The sequence below is a fragment of the Protopterus annectens genome, chromosome 6.part0 (genome assembly GCF_019279795.1).
Source record: "Protopterus annectens isolate FY-2018-M chromosome 6.part0, PAN1.0, whole genome shotgun sequence".
Lineage (NCBI taxonomy): Eukaryota > Metazoa > Chordata > Ceratodontiformes > Protopteridae > Protopterus > Protopterus annectens.
The window spans coordinates 783,829,313-783,849,267 of record NC_056737.1 but is presented as its reverse complement, the minus strand read 5'-3'; the positions used below and the strand labels follow the sequence as shown (position 1 = coordinate 783,849,267).

Here is a 19,955-nt window from a genome sequence, read left to right as displayed (position 1 = left end):
AAGGTAACAGTTTGTCCTGTACCTGCTGACGTGAACTGCAGGAAGGGTATGCTGCATTTTATTTGGTCTATAAAGCTGTTAAGTTCTTGGAGGGTACCTTCCCATAGAAAGAAGAGGTCGTCAATAAATCTTTTGTAAAGGGTTACTTTTTGGAACCCTTGTAGTTTGGTGAGGGTGTCCTCTTCCCAGGCGCTCAGGACTAAGTTGGCATAGGATGGGGCCATCTTGGCTCCCATCGCCACTCCTTTCAATTGTTTGTAAATGGTGTCATCGAACATGAAGAAGTTATTCTTCAGTACTAGTTGCAGGAGGGTGCAGAAGGTGTCTGCTCTCTCCTGTGAGACATGTCTGTGAGTGGTTAGGTACTTGTTAACCATCTCTGTCCCTTCTGAGTGGGGAATACTGGGGTAGAGAGCCACTACATCTAGTGTATGTAGTATGTATTCTTTGTTGGCTCCGTTCCTTTGTATTTTGTGGATTTCGTATAAGAAATCCCAGGAGTCTTTTAAATAGAATTTGGATGTTTGTACTATGGGGTTAAAGTAGAAATCCAGTAACTCAGAAATGAATTCTGTTTTTGTTCTTTTGGATGAGACGATGTGTCTCATTGGGGGGTTTGTCTGGTCTTTATGGATTTTGGGTAGTCCGAACAGTTTCCCAACTGTGGGGGAATCTGTGGACACGAAGTCAAGCTCTTCTTCTGTTATTTTGTTTTTGTAAGCTAATAGAAGTAGAGTCGCATCAATGCTTTTGAAGCTTTTAAGCACTGTCTCTTTGGTGACTGTGCTGTAATTTTGCTCCTGTGTGAGGATTTTTAACATTTCATTGTTGTATGTTGTTTTATCCATCACCACAGTGCCTGCACCCTTGTCAGCTTTGAGTATTATACGGTGCTTACATAATGCTTGTAGGGCTTGTCTTTCTTTGGGGTCTAAGTTTCTGTAATTAGAGGGTGGGGGTTTATGCAGTAGGTCTCTTAATTCATTCTCGCAAACTTTGGAGAACACGCTGATGTGCGTGTTGAGCGTAGGGTTGATGGTGCTTTTCCTTTTGAGCACCTTTGGCACATAATCGCTTTCTTGGCTCTCTTGGCTACTAGTGCTTAAGGGGGCTGAGGTGTCTTGTACCTCTGCTGAACTTGTCGTCATAGTGTACCTATTCATGGTACCTTCTAGTGGGGTACTTAGGTGACTAGGGCTGCCTTCGTGCTGCCAAGAGAGCCAAGAAAGCGATTGTGCCAAAGGTGCTCAAAAGGAAAAGCACCATCAACCCTACGCTCAACACGCACATCAGCGTGTTCTCCAAAGTTTGCGAGAATGAATTAAGAGACCTACTGCATAAACCCCCACCCTCTAATTACAGAAACTTAGACCCCAAAGAAAGACAAGCCCTACAAGCATTATGTAATGATAAGCACCGTATAATACTCAAAGCTGACAAGGGTGCAGGCACTGTGGTGATGGATAAAACAACATCGTTATCTGGATGATTGTCTTGTCTTTGCAGACTTTCCATTTGTCATCTGCTCAGAATCTTCTAGTGTGTCTAGGTTTTAAAAACAACTTACAGGAATCTTCTGTCATCCTGTCTCACAGAATTGTTTTCCTGGGTTATTCATTAGATTCCGCCATGGGGAAGAGGCTTTCTTCCTCCAGACAAACTAGACACTTTCCAACTGTTCTTCCTGAGTTTCTCCAATCAAAACCAGATATCTGCAAGGGAATTCCTCAGGATTCTGGGGGTACATGGCATCTGTCATTCTTCTACCAGTAGTACATCAGGTCGGTTGGACTCAGAATCTTCACACTTTATTTTTCAGAACCTTGTTCTGGGATTTGTAAGAAGCTGAAACTCTCTGGCAGGTGAACCAGTTCTCTTGTGATCCACATCCTCCATTCTCCCTCTCCAGCCTATCACTATCAGACGCTTCTGACCTGGTATGGGGAGTGCTCTCTAAAAGAGTGGAAGTGCAGTAACTGTGGGACACTAATGTGACAGACAGCAACACATGTTGACAGTGATCAGGTTTTGAAAGCCTTAAATCATCTGTGGTCCTCTTGACTTCTACAAGTTTACACATACAACTCCACAGTGTGGTACGTAAACCAACTGGGGGGTACAGGATCTTTACCCCCCCCCTTTCCAGGCTTACTGTGATAGCCTGTGGGATATCAACTTGGCTGACTGTTTCTTAAAACTTCATGCATTCTTTCAGAGCAACACTTAATTGCAGGCAAGGTAAGCAGGACCAGAACAGAGGCTCCCCCCACCCCATGAAAGTAAACATCCTAGATTCCAAGATTTGATCATTTCTGGGGAACACCTAAAATAGATCTGTTTGCCTCCTCTTAGGAAAGACAATTAAAATAATTTTGCTCCAGGGCTCCTTGCCAACAGGCCTGGAAGATGTACGTCTTCTCAGTCCCATAGACAAGAATGTTCCTGTATGCTTTTCCACCCTTTTCATTGATATCCTGGCTTCTTCTCAAGATCCAGAAGTACTCTCCATAAACTGTGCTAGTGAGTCCTTTTTGGTCTAGGCAACGGTGGTTTACCTTCTCTTTAGCTGGCCAAGGGCACTTTCTACAGAGACAGGAGCTGTTTGATACACACTGATCTGAAAACTCTTCAACTCACTATGTGGATAATAGAATTATAAAACTTTTTAGGCACCTGTTTTTCAGAGGACATGCAGCATAAATGAAAGGAGTAGAAAAACTGGGTCTGTGTTAAAAGAATGAACGATCATAATGTCATGTACAACATACTCGACACACTATGATCGAAACTTCAAAACCTCGAAACCTTAAAACCCTGAAATAAAATCGAAAGATTTTTTGTCCCACATCTTCCCTACACTAACATTTAAAACACACACATGCAACCAATGCACACAAACCCCTACACACTCGCATCATCCAAACACTTACACACCTACACAAACACACCTAGTTTTTTTGTGCACCCCACACACCCCCTAACTAAATATACCAATTCCAAGATCGCTGTACATTGGGGAAAGGTAATTTCCTGGTAATCGCAAAGTGACTTCTTACAGAAGCGATTACCGGGAAATTGCCCTTTCCCCAATGTACAGCGATCTTGGAGTTGGTATATTAAACAAAGCAGCCTCTTACCTAGCCATTCTGAACAGTGTAGCATGTCTATGTCACATGCTACACTCACTAGGATGGCCGACCAAAACATTTCAGAACTCCAAATTTCAACATTTGGAGTCTCCGATTACATGAATGTTCGATCAAAGTTTGTCCAGTATGTTGTACTCGACATTTTGATAGTTTGTTCATGTAACATAGACCCGAAAAAAGCTGCTACTAGAAAATCAAATACATACTAGTGGAAAAGATTTACTGCTTGGAACCAGTCCAAGTACCAGGACCCTTTTCAGACCCACCTGCCTCTGGTTCTTAGTTATTTGTGAGAGTCACTGTTGCCTGGTCTTTCTTATTCCTTTATCAGCCATTTCTACTTGTCTACCTTTAGATACCTCCTTTCTAACCATTCCCATGTTAAAAGGTTTTTGAAGAGGTTTGTATATACATCCACCATGAAACAGGTGGTTCCTCCTTGGGATCTTAACTTTGCACTTGAAAAGCTTACTCTTTCCATTTGAACCAGTTCATCAGGCTGAATTGAGGGTCTTAATATAGAAAATTGTTTTACTTATTGCTCTTCCTTTTTTCTAGGAGGGTATTTAAGTTACAACCATTTATGAAGAGTCAAGCCTATGTAATTTTTCACAAGGACCGGGTTTCTTTGGTAATCAACACTTCTTTTATGCCTAAAGTTGTCTCAGTTTACCCTGAGCCAGACAACCTCCCTAACTTTTTCACTGAACCCAAGAACAAGGGAGAAAATATTCTTTAAATTCTGGATGTCCACAGTCAGCTCAGATATTACCTACATCAAACTCAAGCCTTCGGGAAAGCTGATCAGCTGTTTATCCTTTCCTCTTACCTTCATGAGGCCATCAGTGTCAAAGCAGACTTATTTCCAGATGGTTGCTCACATTATTGCCTTTTGTTATAATTATCATAATAAGCCACTTCAAGAGAGGGCTAGGTCCCATTCCATAAGGGCGTTGGCTTCAGTGGCTTTCTCTAAAAGGGCAGACTCAAAATATTTTAGAGGCAGCAACTTGGTCCTGTGTGCATACTTTTCCAAAGCACTACAAACTGGATTTCTTTTTTCAGGTCTAGAACAGGCTTTTCCTCCTCCCTTAGTTCAAAGCTGTGGTAATCAACCCAAAAAGCTACTGCAACAGTGATCTAAATACAGAACATGGTACAGCTGTGCAAGTAAACTTAACATAATAGTTATAATAGATGGCTTTACTTGACCTAAAAATATAATGATTTGGAAAATACCAGATACTTGTATTTTCTCTTGTTACTCTTGTTGTAAGTTATTGTATAACACGAGTCACTGTGATATCATGCTTTTGTCACAGTTATTGATTGTAAAGGGTCACAAACCAGTTTACCAGCTCAGTAAACAAACATATTTGTCATTCCGTGTGTGTGTGTGTGTGTGTGTGTGTGTGTGTGTGTGTGTGTGTGTGTGTGTGTGTGTGTGTGTGTGTGTGTGTGTATTTGTATTTATATAGCCACTCAGCAGTGTAAACCTTGGCTGTAGATAATTGTCACTGTTGAAGTGACACCACAGCCCCATGTGCAAAAATGGGAAAAAGGGGTGTAGATGGATGGATATATAAATACAGATATGTATTTATCTATTTATATATAAATATATATAGCTGCCATTGTTCAAAGGCTTTTTCATTTTTTCTTTCTGCTTCAAGTACTTCACTTCTTGCATCATTATTGCTGGAGTAATTTCATTAGTTTAGTGGCTTGCTCACATTTACTGTTTTTCTTCAGATATCTTCAGTCAGACATTTAATAAGTATGAATTTGTAATTGTAGGGTATTGCTATTTTTTACCGCAATTTGTGTTATGACCATTTTCCTATTTTTAAATAAATTTCTGATAAGATGGTTAACAGTGGTAAAGAAAAGCAAGGTAAGAAGGATAGTCTTTAAGCGTACTTACAAATATTTCAAGCATGGACATTAATGCCCTTCTAGCTTGCCAGTATACCAAAACACTTGTTTCTATAATGTGTCCAGGCTGTTCTTAAAAATATCTAAACTTGTACTTGCTTTGATGTAATTTGTTCCATGCATCAGCTGTCATGTCAGAGAACCAATTTGTGGATTTCGCATTCCTATAAAATCTTGTACATAGGTTGTCTGATGATTCTCTAGTACTTTTTGATAACCCCAAACATTCCCAGAAGTAGTTGTCTTTAAATGTCTTGTATACTTGAATAAGCTCTCCTCTTAAATATCTGTAAGAGACACTGTACAAGTTCAGATATTTTAGTCTTTCATAATAACTTAAATTTTCACATCCATGGATGCCTTTTGTATATTTCCGTTGTACTCTTTCCAGTTTACTCCTGCTTGTTTTCTTATAGGGTTTCTATATTGTTGCTCTGTACTCAAGTTTGGGTCTAATGAAACTAACAAACAATGACCATCATTTTTGATTTCCTAGACTTTATAAATCTTTTTATACAACTAATAGTTCTATAACTATCATTAACCAATTGATTGATATAATTAGAAAAACTCATAGCTGAATCTACCCATATACCCAGGTCCTTAAATGACTGCATTTTCAATCACGTGTGCTGTATTAAATATTCACCTTTCAATTTGTCTGCCAAATTTCATATGCTTAGTTTTTGATGTATTTATCAGAATATTATTCTCCTGTGCCCAAATGATCAATTTAGTCACGTTATTTTGCAGACATGCCTTATCTGCAACCCACGTAATCAGTTTACCCAATTTCAGGTTGTCTGCATGTAGACTAGAACACCTCAGACATAAAAGTTACGTCTGAAAGAACAAGTAAGGGCCTAGGACAGAGCCCTGTGGGAACACCCTGACTGTAACCAAGGATTACACCTGTCCAGTTGCTGTATGATACTTACCATGTCCTGTTTGTAAGTCATGCAGCTATCTGTCTTATCAAGAGTACATCAGTACCTTGTTGTACTAATTTATTGATCAGTGGTTTGTGTATGACCATGTCAAATGCTGAAGTAAAATTTATATAAATTGCAGCACAATTTTTCATTCATAGCTGTTATTATATTGTTATAGAACATCATGTTATAGGTGGTAATAGATCTGTTTTCAACATATGCATGCTGATAAATGGTTTAAAGTCCCAGCCTATCCGGTTCTGACAACAACTTATTACCGTCTCCATTATTTTTCCACAATATGAAGGTAGACTTAAGGGTCTATATGACTCTGGGTTTGTCCTACTCCTCTCTCCCTTGAAGATATGTCTCCAATCTTGAGGAATATCCCCATATTTAAATGACCTAGTGAATAATAGATATAATTATACCGTAAGTTCTTGCTGAAGTGTTTTCAGGTCATTGTTACTAATTCAGTCTCCTCTCTGTACTTTGTTTGGATCCAGTTAGCGCAGTTCTTTTTCAGTGTAATCTAATTTGATTCCAATGTCTGGGGTTGCCTGGATGTCACTAGGACAACTTTTCACCCTTTTGTGGAGCCAAACTGTTTTGCATAAGATGTTATAAGTATATCTATAATCTGTTGTGTCTGAGAATAAATTTTAGCATCTGCACACAGTTTATCAATTTGTGTGTATTTACTCCTTCCACATCTTATGTATCTAAAAAGATTTCCTATTATTCCTATAAACTTGACTAAGGTAAATCGTTAAAGGAAGCTGTCAGAGAACTCGAGCAATAAATCTTTCACAATTTGTGACAAGCTTATAAATACACACTGTTATGCAGTCATTTTTTTTTTTAAATACCAAAGTTCTCCCCACCAGCGTTGGTGCTGCCTTAAGATAATTCCTTAGCAGTATCTTCTTTGGTACGTTTGTTAGTGTCTTTTGTGACCATGCAAATCTAGAGGTTTCAGTGTAGGATGTTCCAAATGCTTCTCCAGTTCTTAATCAGCCAAGGTCCTTAATTTTTTTCATCTGTTTAAGCCTCTGAGTTGGACCTGCCCTCCTTTGAATGTAAATCCCTTGTCAGAGAGTCATTTTAATACTATACAAGAAACTGCCTTAAAACAGCAGTGATTCCAAGTAACTGTGGTTAGATTGATATAATTCTGCATATGGAACAGTGAGATAAAAATAGTCAAAGATGCATGTGAGGGTTCAAGAGAGAGAACGTTTTGATTTTGAGGATAAATATTCATTCTTCGTCTCTAGGTTCTAATAGAAGTTCTTCTCTATCCATTTTCATTTGGCTTGCAGGGAGTTCTTAACCTGAAAAGTCATGCAGAGAAATAAGGCTGCCTGAGGCAAAATGAACAGGTATTTCCAGATTACCATTATTCTAAAGCGTATGTTAAAAAAACTTAATTTTAGAATAGATTCAAGATAACATATTTTATTCATTTATTTATTTAACATTTGTTTACCGGGAAAGTCTGACTTGGAATGAAGCCTGTTTTCAGCAGAGGCCCGGGGAGAAATGCTCTAGATGCATGTCTTTGTAATGTGGGAGGAAACCGAAGCACCCAGAGGAAACCCACACAAATGCAGGGAGGACATGCAGACTCCGCACAGAAGGCACCCCAGCCAAGAATCGAACTGGAGAACCGCTTGCTGTGAGTAAACAATGCTACTGCTGCACCATTGCGCCATCCAAGTTTATTCCTAAGACTAGTCTTATATGTAGACCTCCTGAAAGAAAATGGTTGCTGTAGTAGATAAGATAGGATATCTATGGCTAAGATTGTTTATAATGCTGTTAATTGTGTTAAGGATTGCCGTGGCAGGGGGTTGTACCTGAGAAGACTTGTGTTACTCAGAGCTGAATTTTACAGTAAGCATATCACAGACATATTATTGAATGATCCCATCAAACTTTTTATTAATTTTATTTAGTCAGACAACAGGTGATATGATTATGGAGTTTATAAGATGGGCAAAACTAGATCTTCCTTTGAAGATATGCATGCACATCCTACTTTTCAGTGTCAAATTAATTTAATGTTGAAGGACAACCGCGCCCTCAGACTCAAAAAACATATTAATTTCATCATGGTTTGATGTTTCCTACATTTTAATAGCACTCTGAGACTATTTTGAGCTTTTTAGATATTTTTAGATGCAATTTCTGACTCTGACCACATGGGGTCTGGCATATTGAAAAAATTCAGACTGTTTACTCTGCCTCTAAGTATCCCAGAATGCATTATTTGTCTCAAAAAAATTGCATCAGATCTGCCACGTTTTGCCTTAAGCTGCTGTCACTTCATTGACTTAACAGGCATTCACTGCAGTCTTAAAATCCCCTATTTTTGGTTAAAATGTTATCCTTTTTCAATGACCACTTAAAACACAAGCAGTGCAAATGCTACAGAACAGAACTGAAAGGTGCATTTTCTAGCTTTTTCATCTTAGAAATGCTAAATTGCTTTCTTTTTGTGAAGGCTGAAATCTAGCTCTTCAAGGAATCTCCCCTCCCACTTCACACCTACCTTCCCTAGCTGTCAAAGAGCCAAGGGTAATTTGACCCATTATCCACCCCTGGACTACTACCACTCTCTTGCTGACTATTCATAAGTATGTTTACAGGCTGCAGAATTACTCAATAAATAAGTTTTATGCCTAATGGCTCCAGCATCCACATTAAAATAATTTCGTTACCCAGCTAACGGAAAAAAAAAGGTATTATTGACAGCTCGTCACAGCAGGTGACCAGAGTAATGTACTGTTTGCTTGTCAGCCTTTTCCTCCTTACAGTGGGAGACTTTTTTTTGTTGCACTACTCCTGTCAAATTTAAAACCAAGCTACATAGCACTGGCAATAATCCCTGCTTTGCAAAGCAGTCTGCCACTTATTTTCCCTTCCTGTTTAAATAGCTAACAAATGATGCACTATAAACTTGAAATATTTTAGACTTGCATGACAGCACCCACATGCTTTTTTGAGTCACTATTTAAAAAAAATTATGGTAGTGCATACACACACGCAGACACAAGCACGCAGATACACACACACTGCTTTACTTCTACAATGATTTAGATTTTATTTTTACATTTCATAGCAGTGTACTAACCAAGCAGAGAAATCTGGTTCAAAAGCAAGGATAAATTGATCCTGAAATACCTATGAACCTCAGCGCAAGAAATTAGGACAAAGCCATACATAGAAGTGGGACAAAGGCACAAACGGAAAAGCGCAGTCCGGGTCTGAACTGTCTGCAAACAGCTACAGTTAACTTTGAGTATGTGTCTACCTGTTTGAGCCAATATTCATTTTCTTCTGGAGAGCACTCTGCTTTGGCTTGTAAGCAGCCCCCCCCCCACACACACACACACACACACTTGCCCCTTGCTGTATCCTATGGACATTAGAAGGCCTCCAGCTGAGGGCACTGCATAGGTTACCTGTATTTTTAGCAAGTTCCTCCTCCTATTTTATTTCTTCTCACTCAGAGCCCCTACCATGATAGTGCTATCCCTGGCCACAAAAACAAAATGGTTGCAAGGCATGTACTTCACTACCAGAAAACTGAGATCAGAAAAGCTTACCAGCCTTAGAGATTTTATCAGACTTTGCTTCTCAGTGGCTTATGTGCTATACTCACTCACAAAATGTTATATTAACAGGCAGAATATCACTTTGCAGACTAAAGAAATAGTATTTTGCCTACCAAACTTTATCACAAAGTAAAAAAAATATATGCCATGCTGATTCCATTATTTCAATAGGAATTGGCAGCAACTCTCACTCAAGGCATGCTGCTTAGCAGCTTTACAATGACTAAGCTGCTGTGCTTGTACAAGCAGCAAAATTCCTCATTTCCTTTCCCATCTATCTTCTATTTCTCTCTTATTTTCCTTACATTTTTCATTAATTTAAAAACAAAACAACACGCAGGCTCAAAGAATATGATAGCAACCGTGACATTAATCTTACAAGAACCTGCGCTCTATGTGTAACGGAGCATTGTGAAGTGTCTGAGGCTACTTCTAAACTATGGACACATAGTGATGGACAAAATGTTGAACCTCTATATTGCCTACATCACTGTATATTTACCTGCTATAATAATCTTACATGGGACCCCAGAAATGCACTTAGCCTAGTTGCATGAAACAAGTATAGCTGCAGAAACCACCCCTGGACTACTACCACTCTCTTGCTGACTATTCATAAGTATGTTTACAGGCTGCAGAATTACTCAGTAAATAAGTTTTATGCCTAATGGCTCCAGCGTCCACATTAAAATAATTTCGTTACCCAGCTAACGGGAAAAAAAAGGTATTATTCAGCTGTGGCAAAGTTTCAAGCAGGTAGCAGGTTTGATGGCACACACACTAAAACGGAGCAAGCAGAGTAGCATAACAAATAAAACAGAGCAAGCCCAGCAGCATAACCAATAAAGCGGATTACTAATATTAAAAAAAAATAAAAAACATGACAAGACCGAAACGCAAAGCTCTACAACAGAAACAAACAGCCGAAAACATTACAAAACATCTGCAGCATGCAATCGTGAAGCACGAGGCATCAACAAACTAAAGAAAACCAAATACAGCTACAAATACAGCAAGGTGTTTTAAAAAAAACACACCAGCAACCACAATCGCGAAGCACAAGGCATCAACTAAAGAAAACCAAATATAGCTACAAATACAGCATAGTTTTTAAAAAACACCAGCAAGCAACTAAAAACACTAGACAGTAATACAATTACTACAAGCAGCAATACACTTACTTCAGAAGGAAACCCAAAGGCAGCAAGCACAGAAACACAGGCCGACTCAAGAATACAAAAGACGCCAGCATTAAACATAACTGGGGAAATATAAACCCTGGATGAAAATGAAAATAAGTAGGCTAAGCTAAAAATGCAGCTGCGAAAGGGAAGCATGTGGCACCCTTACAAACAGAAAAAGATCAACTCCACTAATGTGCAATTAAAAACTTGGGAGGACACAATATCAGGGCTAGGGAGGCATAGAAACAGGGACAAATTACATTTAGGATACACTATTAAGAAGTAATAAGACTTACCTTACTTATGAAGTAGCAAAACGCTGGTGAAGAAGAAGTGCTTCACATGAATAGAGTCGACCAGATTTGATAACACAGAAAAGGAGTTCCACACAGCACCTAGTCCATTTATTAGGTTAACAGTGGGCTGGGAAAGGCAGTGTTGACATCACAATGTGGGAGGATCACAGGGATTCTGTACAGCATGCAAATAAGGCAGTGTTTACGTCACTTTGGGGGAGGAAACCTCCCAGGATCTTCAGCAAGAGCTATGGCAGATGTGACATCATTATTTAAGAGACGACTAAACAGTTTTCATCTTGGTTTTAAAACTGAAAGTCACAGTATGGAAAAGTATGAAGCCTAAGCAGTAAAAGAGAATAGTGAATTTTTTTTTAAAGCTGCGGTTATGTTTTTTTGAGGCTGTATCACATAACAGGATTTTAGGGAGACATCAGGTAGAGATATTTGATTTGATATCCCGTTGTTTTCCTAGCAAAAGGTTATTCAACATTTTTGACAGAAGTTTGTAAGGAAAATTATCAGGCAGTAATACAGACTTTGTATAAAGTCTGATAATAAAAGTAAAATACATCAAAATAATTGCTACATACCTCTGGCAACATCCTTAGCAAGCAAATTTCAGTATCATTCAGTTTGGCAGCAGATTATTAACAAAAAGTGGGTTTTGCAGACAGTTCACCAAAACTCTACAAGTTAATTTCTTCATCACCATAAATGTAGGTTGTTCTATGAATGTTTTCTTCTGAATACAGCAAACTTTCCAACTAATCATTTTTGTTGAATAAGGCAGTACAGAGGGGTACTCAGACCAAATATGTCGTGGCTTTTATTCAAGACCAGTTTTTGGTCTTTTTTTTTTTTTTTTTTTTTTTAATGTTTTTGTTTTTTGTTAAACCTGGACAAATTCATGAAGTCTAACTATTCAGGATGGTGACTGAAAACACTATTTTCTTTCGTAGACCAGCGTTCTTACCAACAGACACAGTTGACATAATGTTTAAGGTCTTTGCTTCCCATGCACAAAGTACAATCCTGACCTCTGGCCAGTGTGTCTGTGTGGAGTTTGAATGTTTTCCCTGCATCTCTCTGAGGACACAGAGAGAACTTCCTACCTCCCAAAAAACATGCTGAGTGTTTCCACCTCAGCACACCCAAGAATGCAGTCATGGGCAGCAGCACAGACTGTCAGTGATGCATAGTGGAGGAAGAGTTGCATAGTTCAACTGCTGCAGGCATCAGCTGTCAGTATCAGCCCCCTTTTTCCTGTCTTTTACATGGAATAGTGGTGTCAACTGCCACCATCTCTCTTGATTCAGTAGGACTCTCCTATCTTAGACATGCCTCGCTGTCTCAGATTTTCTCACACAGTATATCCATCTCTTTCCTGGATGCCCATGTTTCATCTTGCCGCCTTCTTGTCTTTCCCAGATTATCTTCAGTAGATTATCATCTGCTTTTCTGCACGTGCCCAAACCACGGTAATCTATTCTGTTTGACCTTCTCTTTATCGGAGCTACTTGGGCTTCTGGTGGCTTGCACCATCGAGTGGCTAGCCCTAACACAGCATGCATTCTGTGATCCATGTTCTATCTAGAAGATACTGCATGGCTCATTTGATGCTCAAAGTGGTTGGGCTATAGAACTCATCCTTTGTTAGGTCTCAGTTGTCATTAGCTGTACCCTAAAGGAGATTACTGGGGACACTGTGGGTACTGTGAAGAGCATTTCTGGCTAACATCAGAGATTGAAACAGTACTAAATTCATGAACTTTAATCATACTTAGACTTAGGAATGGTGTCCACTCCTGTCATGGTATTAGACACCCCAAAGATTTGGAGAATTTAAAAAAACTAGAAGACTGTTCACAGACCATGTCAGGACTGGCCACTTAACGGTGTAATAACTGGCTCCAAGTGATTTGGTCATGTTGACTAATGTCATGCTGGCATGGGTATTTGCTAGTGATAAGTTGGTTGAGGACCCAGCCTGCTTTGAAAAATGCCTGCGACTATGCTACCAGTGGGAGGGGGTCTACAAGTCAAAGTAGTACTTTTCCTATGTTTAAGGCCACTCCTGATAACTGGATGGGTAGACAACACACATTTACATCAGGGCTATCATGTACAGCCCTGCCCAGTTTGGTAAAAGAGCACTATTAAGTGCTTAAAAAGGGTGGCAAAAACTTTTAAGTTTGTCTGTTTAAAAGTATGTGTGACTAGGCATCTTATGGCCCTTGTGATCTCTTGGCCTAGTAAGTTCCTGTGTTGCATAGCAACTGAAGAAGTCTGTCTTCATATTCCAGCAAGACTTTATCATAGACATCTTGGGGTCCACACAGCACAATGCCATTTTGATTTTTCATCTCCACCATTTGGACTACCCACATCCTCCAAAGTACTTACTCTGACTCTACTGTCATCACCATTGCAGATAATCCATCAGACCTCCACTCTGCTACCTAGGCATCTTTCAACACCATCTAGACATGGCTTTGTGATGACAAATTAATTCTCAATCCTAAGAAAACTAAGCTTCTACTCTTCCTCCGTAAGAACCTCACCAATCTCAAAACCACATTTACCATCCTATCAAGCAGTAACACCATCATTACTGCTGAACCTAGCACCAAACTGCTGGGAGTCATAATAGATGATCAGCTTAAATTTGATCTCCATGTTACTAATTCTGTTAAAAAGAAAATCACCAGAAACTTGGACTCCTTTACCGCAATAAGAGATATTTAACCAACACAGCGAGAATAACACTCTCCCATGCATTTCTTCTTCCCACCCTTCTGTACAGCTGTCACTTATTCACAAACCTTAATACCACACTCATTACAAAACTTGAAACTACCTATAATAAGGTTGCCAGATTTGCAGCAAACCAAACCTACAAGTCTCACCATTGCTGATCACTTAAGCAACTGGACTGGCTCGAATTCCCCCATCTGCTCCTATGACATCAACTACAAATTATCCACTCCATCCTCTATCTGCGCTCTTTCTGTCCTAGCTTTTATGTATTATATCTAAATATTCCCCAACCAGTACACTACACAGCTCAGACCAAGACTTGCTACAGATTTATAAACCCAAAACCAAAACAGGATGTTTACTTAGTAATTATAACCCAGCTGCATCTTGGAACCAACTACCCCAAGAAATTAGGTTCCTTGACCATACCAAACATTTCAAGCTAGCCACTCGAAGATACCTAACAAAAAAATGGTCCTGCCACTGTAGTCATCCCCCCCCCTGAAACTACCCTACCCCACCTTTGAATACCCCTCCCTACACCAGTCCCCACTTTTTTATTCCTTGTTTTCCCACTATCTCCTTCCCTTCTATTCGTTTTAGTTATATGCTCAAGTTCCTCTCCTCTTCTGTCTATCATAACAAACTTTAACCTCTCTACCTCACTGGTTTTAACCACTTTATCTCAGTGCTATTTTTGTATGCATGCTGTATATAACCTAACAAGAATTATAAAGGCATTATTCCTTCTATGTGACATTGTAACCTAATGTAATTTTCAGATTATTGTAAATTATATTTTAACTGTTTCTTGTTAAATTTTTAAACTCATTAAGGAGCTTTTCTCCCCGGGTCTCCACTGAAAATGAGCCAAAAGCTCAGTTGGACTAACCCAGTTAACAAATGTAAAATAATAAAAATAATAATTTAGCATTTGCAAGTCTAGTTTAACAATGTTTCCATTGCTGTGGTACATAAAACAAGAAAGAACCATATATTTCCAACTGTGCAAGGAGGCAGCCAAAATCTAGGAGACAGCTTTATAGTTCAACCCATGTTCAGCAGTCTACGTTTTAGGTCAGTGGAATTACTTGTCAGATGCCCCGAGAGGAAAGCTATCATTGGCTTATGAGTGGAAGCGTGGACATTGGATCCATGCATTTTTCATGAAACTTTAGAGAATTTGAGGCTTTCCACAGGTGCTCATGTTTAGCACACATTAAAACAATTGGATGAAAACTTTTTTGCCAATCTTCTTGGAGCACAGTTTGTAAGACAACTTTCTTCTTCAGGTGGGCACAGTTTGTAAGACAACTTTCTTCTTCAGGTGGGCACAGTACTTAATGTACATCTTCCCTCCCTTCTCTCTACTCAGAAACAGCTACTCAAAACAAGTCTAATGTTAATGGCTCATTCATGGCCAAGATAACCAAAGTATTAACTGCTAATGAACTTTATCCCTTTCCTGCCATGGCCATTGCCGTAACAGAAATCTTTACTGATGCATTAGTGCAAGGCATTGCATCCCAGTGTAGCTACTCTTATCTTGGAAGACAGAATTCTGTTTCCCTACAGTGTCTCTCAGTGCTCTCAGGTGTTATGTTTTAAAGAAAGCAAAGAAACCTAACAGAAGAAAATATTTCATTAAGAAGTCAAAGAGATTTATATCATGGGTTATGTCAGAGGGTTTGGATTTTTTTATTTTGTTACATTCTAAGAGTCTTGAACAGCCTGATTTATTTATTTGATTCTAACTTAGCATTTGCATCCATTGAGTGACCTCTCTGCAGCATTTGCTCGCTTAACACCTTTTTTCTTGAGTTGCAGTGTATCCATCTGTAAAATCTCTCTGTAGAAAAGGTATGTAGGTTGAGGTCTCCTAGAAGACCTATTTCTCCCACTTGTAATTAAACTTTATGCTTGAAAATAATTACTTTACCTCCTTTTTAGAGACTACAGAGTTTGAGTAACTTTCTTGGAAAGTGCTATTCAAAGTCACTGTTGCGACTGTCAGAAAAGTTTCAAAACTGGACACCCTCATGTAAATCTGGAGTCTCTTACAAAACTGGTCTGTCTTTTCAGGATACATGTAATTTCTGAACTAGAATGCTCCTCGTCAAGAGTTTCTCAAGTTGTTGTTGTACTTTGCTTTCCCGGTTTGTGACTTGTCTACTTTTCTTATTTATTTTTTTTGCTTGTTTGCTTGCCCAGTTCATGTTCAGTCTTGTTTTGTCCTCACCTGTGTCATGGTTTAAATTTTTATTGGGAGATATCGATACTAAAAATGAAGCATTTATGTCAAATATGCAAATAAGTTTCATTCCTTTTAATGCTTTTCACATGCAAACCAATAATTTTCATAGGAAATGTTTCATAGCCTTGAATGCTTTTCCCCTTTACTCACATTTTCAGTAATTCTTTTACTTGCAGGCTTAACTTGCACTGTTATAAAATTTTGACTATAAGTCGGACTCCGACTTGCAGCAGAATGTTGTAGTTGAGTTACACCTAATAACTCCGTTGTAGTTTAAAAATGAAAAGCATCGCCAAAGATTGATACTTGTTAGTGTATTTAAAATTTCTCTTGGCAAAAATTAGTCATCAGATTACACTGATTGCAGGACTGTAGAAGGACTGAACATTCTCTTTGTCTAAAGACTTCATTTGCTGTGTTTTATCAATGCAAGAGAGTTAGATATGTGCTCTGTAGTTTGGTATGTGATTAATTTGTAGCACCATTAAGGTGTAGTAACTTTTTTTAACCAGAATATTTGGTTTATTGAAATGATGGGAAGCTTCTTCCTGTCTTTGTTGTCTCCGGTATATAGAAATTGGTACTGAAATAAGGCAGAACCCCATGACCACTAAGTGGAAGAATGAGTTTAGAAGATGGATGTATGGATGAACAGACAGATGCAGCAGTGGACAGTAAATTAATTGCCGTTTCTTTTTTCTTTCCCTCTCTCTACAGAGAAGAACATTATTAGCTTTGGAACAGGAAGATGAGGAAGAACGAAGTAAAACAATAGAAAGTCTAAAGACAGCACTTAGAACACAACCTATGAGGCAATCATGCTTTCTTTATTCATTTTTATTTACTTAGCCGAGGAAAAAAGTGCTTGACATAAAATGTTTCTGAGCTGCAATAGTCATTCAAATGCTGATTGTAAAATAATTTCTGATCTGCTATGCCATACTGTTGTGTTATTTTCATTTAAACTTAATGTATGGTAGGTGTTCTGTATTATCTAGTTTTGTACTGGATTTTAGAGTTAATTGAAATACACATTATTTTGCAAGTAACTATTTGCCCTGGCTTTTTGACCATCTTGTATCTTTGTGTCATGGGCTATATGTTGTATTTCTTCTAATTCAGTCTGTATAGCTCTTATTTTCTTTGAAAGAAAACTGATCAAAGATGAAGGATTATGGAAAGAATTGCAAGACATTGATCAAAACTACAAAATGTCACAAACCGGTTTATTGGAATGGTGATGTGCTGTTGACCCATACGTTTTTTGCAATGACACTACTGCAAAAATCAGTGCTTTCTACTGTTTCCACTTTGCCCATTCTGTCCAATGATGACCAGCACTCCTTAATCTGTAAATGCACTGTCAGTAGAATAATGATGCTTACTGTGGCAGTTATTCATAATACCCCCAATCTGCAGCCACAAATATCATTTCATCTTTATGTGACTAACTTTCAGTGGAATCCTTTATAAGGTCATTCCACATGTGAATCCTTCACAGATTATACTCTTGTGCAACTAGCCCCTCAAAATTTATATTTACATGTGTACTGCAATTTTGCCTGGTGACTGTCATATAATTACCACTTTCTTTTCCAAAATGAGACTGCAGTTTGGCAAAGTAATTAAATACTGTGCCCAGTCCATAGAGGGCTGTTCTACATGCTTCCTGAACTAACAAATACTAAGTAGTCTGTAGTCAGTAAACAGTCAAGCACTCCTTTACACTATTTCTTAAAAATTCTTCTTGTCCTTCAAAGTGAATACTTCATAACACTACTCTTACTCCTTCAAATGTAATATTTCATAACACTACTCTTCTTTTAAAGGTAAAGTGTAAAGGATTTTAAATAGGCAGCAAAAAATTACCTGTAGAGTGCATCACATCTTCATCGGTGTGCTTGGTTTTCTGCAGCTCTAGGAAGTTTTTTTAAAGGTCTTCTTGAAAAAAGCAATGTTTGAAAAGTCTGACTGAGTCCATAACACCTCAAATCCCTTCCTTCCTTTACCTGTTGTTTGGAAAGCTCCTAATATCACAATGGTGATGTATTTTGGGAGCTCACAGAAATTGATTCTTTCAATGAATGCTCAAGAGCTAGTGTGTTTTTTCTTTATAATATTTTCTTTCTTTTGTAATTGTTCAGAAATAAAAAAAAATGTTGATAAAGTATTGTAAAACAGTTAGTTGTTTGCCAGACTGTTAATTTAATTAATAAACTGGTTGTTAATAAATTGCTTTACAGTTATTTACTGATCAACCCGCAGTGGTGGTGCTGCAGTAGCATTGTCGCCTCACAGTAAGATGCTGTCCGGTTCGATTCTCAGCTAGAGCGTCTTCTGCGTGGGGACATGCCTGAATGGGCGTACCTTAGTTGAAGGTTGTGCGTCAGGGCTGGTAACTCGGCACGTAAAAAATCAACTACCAATCATTAGCGGACCGGAGTTCCGCTGTGGTGATCCCTAACCGGGAAAAGCCGAAAGACACAGCAACCGATCAACCAATTAATCAGTTACTCATTTCCTGAAAATGATGATGCATGTCCTGCTTACATGTGATTGCTAAGGCAGGACAGTGGAAGAAATGCATTTTGTGGCTGTTGTGCTCAGTCTATAGTTAAACTTTTAAGTTTTCGAGAAAACCTTAAAAAAAGACTGTAAGTGCAGGGCATGCTTACTCAACCTGGTGGACTTTTTTGAAAAGGCCACCAAACCAGTGGATGAAGATAAAATGGTACAGACTGCATACTTCCACCTGACCAAAGCTCTTGACAAATTCCCCAACTCAAGCATAGTAGAAAAGTTAAATAAACTGGGAGTAAACCACTAAACCACCCTCTGGATTGTCAAATGTCTCTTGGATACGATTCAGAAGATGAAAGTAAGGGTGCTACCTCCACAAAGTGACCATTCACCAGTGGAGTTCCCTGAAGGCTCAGTGCTGGGACCTGTCCTGTTCATTGTTCTACTTCTCTGAAGTAAAAGCGAATACCAAAGGGCTATGGTTGACTAAGTTTGCAGATGAATGCAAGCTAGGAGCAGTCACTGAATCCTCAAATGACTTAACCATACTACAGGAAGGTTTGTCCCAAACAAATAACTGATGACAAAATCATGGACTGAAGCTAAATGCCAAAAAATGCAGATTTCTGCCTTTGGAAGGTCATGCATCCTGGTGAGCTACCGCATTGACAGATACACCTCTTAGAGTTGACCCAATTGTTCAGGATGTTCTTCGTGTTTCACTGTTGCAGTCATTACATTTGGGTAATCTGCTGGCAGGTTGCCCTCAGTCGGCTTGAATTCCAAAGTCTTGGGTCCTCCGTCGGTTGCTGTCTCCTCTTCCATGGTGTCAGGTCATCAGGGGTATAAAACATGCAGCCGACGCCATTTTCTTCAGTCTTTCTTGCCGCACGGTGCCCGAAGCAGAAGCATTTTGCAAGTGCCGGTCGGACGACTACTGAAATATTCAAGTTTGAGTTTCAGAACCGAAGTCTTCACTAATGCTAAGTACCCCGTTGGGGAAACTTTTTTCTTGCTCCATACCAATGTCAGAAAAAGTGAATTGCATTACTTGTGGGAAGCAAATGCCTCATAAGGATTTCCATTTATACTGTATTCCTTGCCTAGGCCCTGATCACAACGTGCCTGGCTGCCGGTTTTGTGCTAGATTTAACCAATGCACTATTAAGCGTCAGTATATTTTTGCCTCATAGTATTTTGGAAACAGATTTAACTACCCAGAAATGTCATCAGATAGCAATCAGACTACCCGAGTACATAAAAAATGCAGCGAAAATGTCAGTGAAAGGCAGTCGAGATCCAAAA

General features: G+C 38.9%; 1 protein-coding gene across 4 annotated transcripts in view; it reads left to right on the top strand.

The window, feature by feature from the left end:
• Positions 1-19,955, top strand: part of DAAM1 (dishevelled associated activator of morphogenesis 1) — a 3,124,549-nt gene that overhangs the window by 2,208,946 nt on the left and 895,648 nt on the right. For all 4 annotated transcript variants that reach the window (XM_044074460.1, XM_044074457.1, XM_044074458.1 and 1 more), the window contains one exon: positions 16,848-16,942. In XM_044074460.1, the coding sequence (XP_043930395.1) occupies positions 16,848-16,942 (95 nt within the window). The remainder of the gene's footprint in view (positions 1-16,847; positions 16,943-19,955) is intronic.